The sequence below is a fragment of the Phaethon aethereus genome (genome assembly GCF_964289735.1).
Source record: "Phaethon aethereus genome assembly, chromosome: Z".
Classification (NCBI taxonomy): domain Eukaryota; kingdom Metazoa; phylum Chordata; class Aves; order Phaethontiformes; family Phaethontidae; genus Phaethon; species Phaethon aethereus.
The window spans coordinates 20,513,898-20,520,522 of NC_138577.1; the positions used below are offsets into that span (position 1 = coordinate 20,513,898).

Sequence of the window (6,625 nt, forward strand, 5' to 3'; positions counted from 1 at the left end):
CCTACGTCGCCCCCATTCCCGTCTCGTCCTCCCGGGCTCCCAGTGAAAAGGCTGTCACTTGGGCACAGCCCTAGGTATTAAACTTTTATTCGGGTTTTTTTTTTGGTTTTTTTTTAGGTTTGGGGTTGGTCGGTTGGGGTTTGGGTTTTTTTGCGGGCCGAGTCCCGCCGAGCGAGCTGTGTGCCTGCCAGGCTCCTCCTGCCCGTCAGAGGTGCGGGAAGTGGGGATTTATTCTTAGCAGCCACTTCGCGCTGGTACGGCAGCGCCCCGCGGCCGCGGAGCCGACCCCAGGCGGGCAGGCTCTGCTCCGCGCCCCGGCAGCCTCTGCACATCCGCGCAACCGCCTGCGCCGTCGGGGGGCGGGGGGCGGCGGCGAGGAGAGTACCCCAGGGGTCCGCGACCCCCGCGGGTCTCCAGCGCCCCGCTTGCGCGGGCGCGGGAGGCTCCGCGGGCGCGGCGGCCGGGGCTTGCGCGGCCTGCCGCTGCGCCAACGGCTCCGGCGCCTCCGCCGCGCAGGGCTGGCGCGGGGCTGCGCGGGTGCGCGCCCGTGTGTGCGTGCACCTAGAGCAGATAATTGGAGAGGGCTTCCAGAAGGTGGAAAATGTCACCTGATTCACACTGAACTTTTTAAATCTCCCCACCCCCGAGCAGACACACACACACATTAGGAGACCGCCCACCGCAGACAGCTAGGACCCCCGTATAGATTTAAAGAGAGACTGCATTCAGAGCCTGACGTTCATTCAATAGAGCGATCATAAGCAGGCTGGCTAGTGCTCGCTCCCTCTCCCTACTCCCCCTCACGCAGTTTCTGTGTCTCTCTCACTCCCTGCTACACGGAGGATGTTAAATCAGAGAATCCAGCCGGGCATGCTCTTACTCCTGATGTTTCTGTGCCACTTCATGGAAGATCACACAGTGCAGGGTAAGACCAGACTGTTTATTCGCAGATCTGTTTCTTTATTGTTACTACTGTTTTCAGTCTTTCGGGCACGGTTTAGTTGGCTACGGTGTTAGACGCCTCTCTCCAAGGTCCAACAGGACAGAAGTTAAACTGTGGGCATGGGATTCCTTTGTAGCGAGGTGCAGAGGTGTCATTTAGATTCCTTTTTGAGCGGATCTTCGCAATGCTCTGCATAGGCACAGAGGACAGATGAGGATGTTTCTTGGTATTTATTGGTATTATGCAGCATGAATGAAGAGCAGCGTCGCGAGGGAACTTTCCCAATCTCGGCTCCAGAATGAGTGCTCAAAGTTTGTTGGTAATTTAGCTCAGATTTTTATCTCGCCTGCCTGACGGAAGGAGAGGTGGTGATGGGGAGCCCCACGATTACAGCTGACGTTTTTAGAAGCCAGTAAGTGGTCATTTTCCGGACACTCCTTTAATATTGGGATTTCCTCCTCCCCCCTACCTTTTTTTTTTGTGTGTATGTGAATAAATATTAGTGTTGTAAATTCTTCTGCACTGAAGAGTATGCTTAAATAAGTTGGTTTCTTGTATTTTGGTTGTTTTTTTTTTTCTTGCGAACAAAACAAACTCGAACCTGATATTGACAACTCTTAAGAGCCCTCTTTCGACACAAGGGAATATTGATTTTTAGTTTTGGGGCTTTTTTCCCTTATCTTGACTGTGTTCCAACCATAACGTGGATGTCTTACTATTGCTTGGTTTAGATTTTTTTTCCTTTTTTTTTCTTCTTTTCTCTCCCACTACCGAGCTAGAGCATAAGTTAATCTAATATAGACAACTGTAAGACGCAAAACTTTTTTTTTTTTTTTAAGGGCGTTGTTTGTTCAATGATTTTTAGCGGGGGAGGAAATTTTCCCCCGAGCCCAGCGACATCTCGGCTGGCCGATCCTGACGGTACATTCCCATCGGAGTAAGGAGGCAGGATCGAGCCCTGGCTGGATTAGCACCAGAATCAATTGGTATTGAGTTGCTGGAGAAGTCACATTGGTTATTCACGAGAGACTCATCCCAACCAAAACTCTCCAGCTAAAAAAGGGGGAGTTGCCTGGACTAATGTTCTTGGCTTGACTCCACAAATAACAGGGATACTAGTAAAAAAAAAAAAAAAAGAGGAAAAAAACCCCCTTCAACAAAACCCACTCCATCCGGTTTAAGGACAGTGTACTTTCCTCTGAAACGCTTGTGGGAGAGACAGCACCTATAACTTTTCCAGCCTGATCGATTTTTTAAAGCTCTGTAGGGACCTCCTATGTGCCCTTGTATTTTATGTACTTTGCTCGCTTTTTTGGAGCTCCGCTGACTTATATTAGTGAAGGAAAGACATTTGTTAATAGAAGCAGCAAAATGTGGAGATTTCGAAAGACTTCGCTAACAGCAAATGTTCCCAATTCGTGAAGATTGCAAAATGGGCTGGGACTGAAACTCTGTGCGGCACTAAAACAATACTGCTGTGCAGCCGCGGTGAGGAGAGGGCAGGGGGAGGAGGAAGGAATTTGCAAGCGCGATTTTCTTTTTATTCCCTTTTAAATGCACATCCTTTTCAAGCCTCTGTCACGTGCCGGCAGTGCTCCTTCTGCTCTACATATGGAATAAATACCTCCGAAAACTGCCTCGTCCTGTTTTGATCGTGTCTTTTCTTTCTTTCTGGCTTTTTTTTTTTTTCGGTTTGTTCTTTTGTGGTTTGGTTTTGGGTTGGGTTTTTTTGTTTTGTTGTTGTTGTTTGCTGTTTTTAAACTGCGCTGCCAAATGGGCCAGAGTAGCTGCGGGTTATGAAACGGGACAAATAAAAGTAAACAGTCTAGTAAAAGTCATGGCGAGGCGCACGTGTTGCGTCTGGGTCACTGGTGGCTGCCGCTGACCCGGCCGGGTGTCCTCCCCGTCCCGTCCCCCCGCAGCTGGGAACTGCTGGCTCCGGCAGGCGCGGAACGGCCGCTGCCAGGTCCTCTACAAAACGGACCTCAGCAAGGAGGAGTGCTGCAAGACCGGCCGCCTGACAACTTCGTGGACGGAAGAGGACGTCAACGACAACACGCTTTTTAAGTGGATGATTTTCAATGGGGGAGCCCCAAACTGCATCCCGTGCAAAGGTGAGGGGGGTGCTGGCGATCCGCTCCCTGCTGAGGAGAGGTTCAGGCAGGGACTGGGCCGGGGGAGGGGGAGCGGGGCAGCGCGGTTCTCTGCTTCTTTCCTCGGTGGGTCTTTGAGGAGCGTCTCGTACTAGCCCCGGGATCCGTGAGGGGACCCCCATTTCTGCTCGGCCGCCCTGCACCTCGCGGGGAGGACGGGAGCGACCTCCTCGCCCCCCTGCCCTCACTGCCGGAGGGAGTTTCCCTCGGGTGGTGTTTCCTGGGGGTGGGAGGGGGGTGGGGGTGTGTGTGCTTTCTCTCTGTGCTCTGGGGTCATGGTGTCTTTTTTTTTCTTTAAGCAGTTTTGACACCAGGTCTGTTCTGCACACTCGGTACTAAAGTGGTGCCTCTTTCCTTCTATCAGAAACATGTGAGAACGTGGACTGTGGACCAGGGAAGAAATGTAAAATGAACAAGAAGAACAAACCTCGGTGTGTTTGTGCTCCGGATTGCTCTAATATCACTTGGAAGGGCCCTGTGTGTGGCTTAGATGGGAAAACCTACAGGAACGAGTGTGCCCTTCTCAAAGCCAGATGTAAAGAACAGCCCGAACTCGAAGTCCAGTATCAGGGCAAATGCAAAAGTAGGTTTGCAAATCTAATCCGATCTCCCTCAAATGCCAAAGGGTGTGTGTCTGAGTGTAGGGAGGACAAGCTGTTGGACGTACTTCCCCACAGGAACCAGAGTGATGTTCCAAATGCTGGGAGACAGTAACTAACCACACTCAACAGGCAAGGATGTAGCTGGATTGAGAGTTCCCCACAGTCTAGCAGCACTTGTGTCCCACCAGCTACCCTGAGATGGGAAGGTTTCCTCCAGTGGCCCTTAAATGAGGAGAGCTGCTGAAGGCTCTCATCTGATCAGTTGTTTCATTGTGTCACCCATTCACTCCTCAATGGGGCCCTGGGATCTCCTATTAATCACTGTGTGTTTTCATCTTTATTTCAGAGACCTGTAGGGATGTTTTATGCCCAGGCAGCTCCACGTGTGTGGTTGACCAAACTAATAATGCCTACTGCGTGACATGTAATCGAATTTGCCCAGAGCCTACCTCCCCTGAACAGTATCTCTGCGGGAATGATGGCATAACTTACGCCAGTGCCTGCCACCTGAGGAAAGCTACCTGCCTACTGGGCAGGTCCATTGGATTAGCCTATGAAGGAAAATGCATCAGTAGGTATCTCGGTCGGGGGGTACAGGTGGGGGTGGCTTCCGCCATCAGCTGTTCCAGAGTATCATGTGTGCAGTTGGATGGATGTAGATAGTGGTGGGGAGGAGAGGCTGCCAGCAGCCTGGGTCAGTGCCCACCTCCAGGAAAAGAAGAGCCAGGGTGAGCCTTGCCCCAGAAAAGACTGCAGAAGAGAAGGGATGAGGGACTAGAGGGCCTGAACCTGCTTCTCTTGTTATGATTGTGGGTGCTGACATTAGTATCCAAGGGAGAAGTACCCACCATTAAATAGACAATGACATGGTTACAGAGTAACAAGGTCTCAATATTGAGTGGATCTGGATTCCTGGAAACAATTGTCTTCAAGTGGTCTTGGCAAAGCTTGCATTAACTTAATTGGAAACATCTGATCACTTTTTCCTCCTTAGAAATATTGCAGAGTTTGGAGACGGTGGGTGAAGATAGGAAAATTATCTCTGTGCGTCCTGACATTTTGTACTGTGATTTCCAGAAAGGACTGCTAGTGAAGCTTGTTACGAGGAAGTACCTTCAGGGCATCCTCTGCTCCCCAAAACCGCTGGGTGGATTCAGGGGAGTCTCAGGCTGCTTTTAGTTGGCATAGGTTGAGGTGAATTCCCTTTCCAACCTTGAAGACAACTACTCTGTGTGGGTTAGTTTAAAAATAATTGATTTAGAAATGCTGAATGTGTTGGCAAATTCTGCACTTACCGCTAATTTGGGGAGCTGAATTTCCACTGACATCAAACGGAGCAGGAAGGTCATGTACAATAGGCAAATGTAATTCTGTATTCCCAGGGCCAAGCTCTGCTGGCACAGCTGTCTTTCCTCCTCCAGATACAGACAGGCAATGGTGTCCAAGGGACTACTTGCTTGCGCAAAATCAGCAAGTATCATCACATCTACTGCGATTTCTCTGTTCACAGTTCACAGGGGAAAGGGAATTTGGGGTTCTTTGTTGTTGCTTTTCTTTTTTTCTTTGTCTTTTCACTTACCTCTAGTATCCTGTGTATATTTTTAGAAGCCAAATCCTGTGAAGACATTCAGTGCAGTGCTGGGAAGAAATGCTTGTGGGATTTTAAGGTTGGCAGAGGTCGGTGCGCCCTCTGTGATGAGCTATGCCCTGAAAGCAAGTCAGATGAGGCAGTCTGTGCCAGCGATAACACAACTTACCCAAGCGAGTGTGCCATGAAAGAGGCAGCCTGCTCCATGGGTGTGCTTCTAGAAGTAAAGCACTCCGGATCTTGCAACTGTAAGTGAGATTTTTAACTCTGCAGACACATAAAGCTTCTGAAGGCAATCCCTAGGTAATGAAGACTTACACCTTTAAACATAAGAAAGCTTGATTTAGAGATTCAAGATACGGTACAGGTGCCATATGAGTATGTATCTATCATGCACACACTTTGGTTACTGATAAAATGCAATAGATCAACAACCAGTTGGCCTTCAAGTTGGGGTTTTGGGGCTATTCTGAGGACAAGTCATTCTGTCAGAAAGGGGTTGCCCTAGGAGTGCAATTCTAGCCATTTTTTCCTACTTTGTCTGCTCTCATGTGCTTCACTGATTGCTTTATTAACACCCGGATAAACTCTCAGTCCAAAAGAACAAGCTTATGGTAGCACATGGGCACCTGGTTTAGCACAGTTGCCTCTACTAACTCTGAAAAAAGGACACAAAGCAGTTAAACCTAGAACACAAGAGCGCTTTTTATTTGATTTCAGGAATCTGCCAATAAAACCTGAGCCATTGATTCTTCAGAACTTTCTGCAGTTATGACTTCATAGATTATGTATAAAAAAACTTATTGCATAACAGCAGATGCCAAAAAGCATCTCACTACAAGTCGCATAAAATGCAACGCTCTATTATGGCTGTTCAGAGGGCTTTGAAAACATGCACTGAGCTGCTTCTGCGCTGTTGTTGTCCTTATTTAAACAACAGCTCCCCTGTATTCCCCCATCTAGCCATTAATGAAGACCCAGAGGATGAAGAGGAAGATGAAGACCAGGACTACAGCTTTCCTATATCTTCCATTCTAGAGTGGTAAAACCTCCATCACTATTGGAACAGCCATTGGGCAGGAAATCAATGTCCATACTGTAAATAAGTGTATGCTTATTTATTTTGGGGAAAAAAAAGTATACATATAGTTGAGTCTCGTAGACATTTATTTATACTGTGTCATGTTTTATAATTTATACATAAAATGTCTGGTTGACTGTACACCTTGTTTTTTGAAGAAATTTATTCGTTACGGGAAGAGCAGTGTTATTTATTGTGAGGTCTCTTGCTTGTAAAGTAAAGCTTTTCTTTTTTCTTGTAAACTATAAAAGTCCATTC

At 48.2% G+C, this 6,625-nt stretch overlaps 1 protein-coding gene across 1 annotated transcript; it reads left to right on the plus strand.

Annotated features, from left to right (window-relative positions):
* Positions 1-843: 843 nt before the first annotated feature.
* Positions 844-6,332, plus strand: FST (follistatin; the record flags this gene model as incomplete). The annotated part of the gene is made up of 6 exons (XM_082012931.1): positions 844-925; positions 2,866-3,057; positions 3,461-3,679; positions 4,045-4,269; positions 5,304-5,534; positions 6,250-6,332. 6 exons carry the CDS (start codon positions 844-846, stop codon positions 6,330-6,332), a joined length of 1,032 nt encoding a protein of 343 aa, XP_081869057.1.
* Positions 6,333-6,625: the final 293 nt, after the last annotated feature.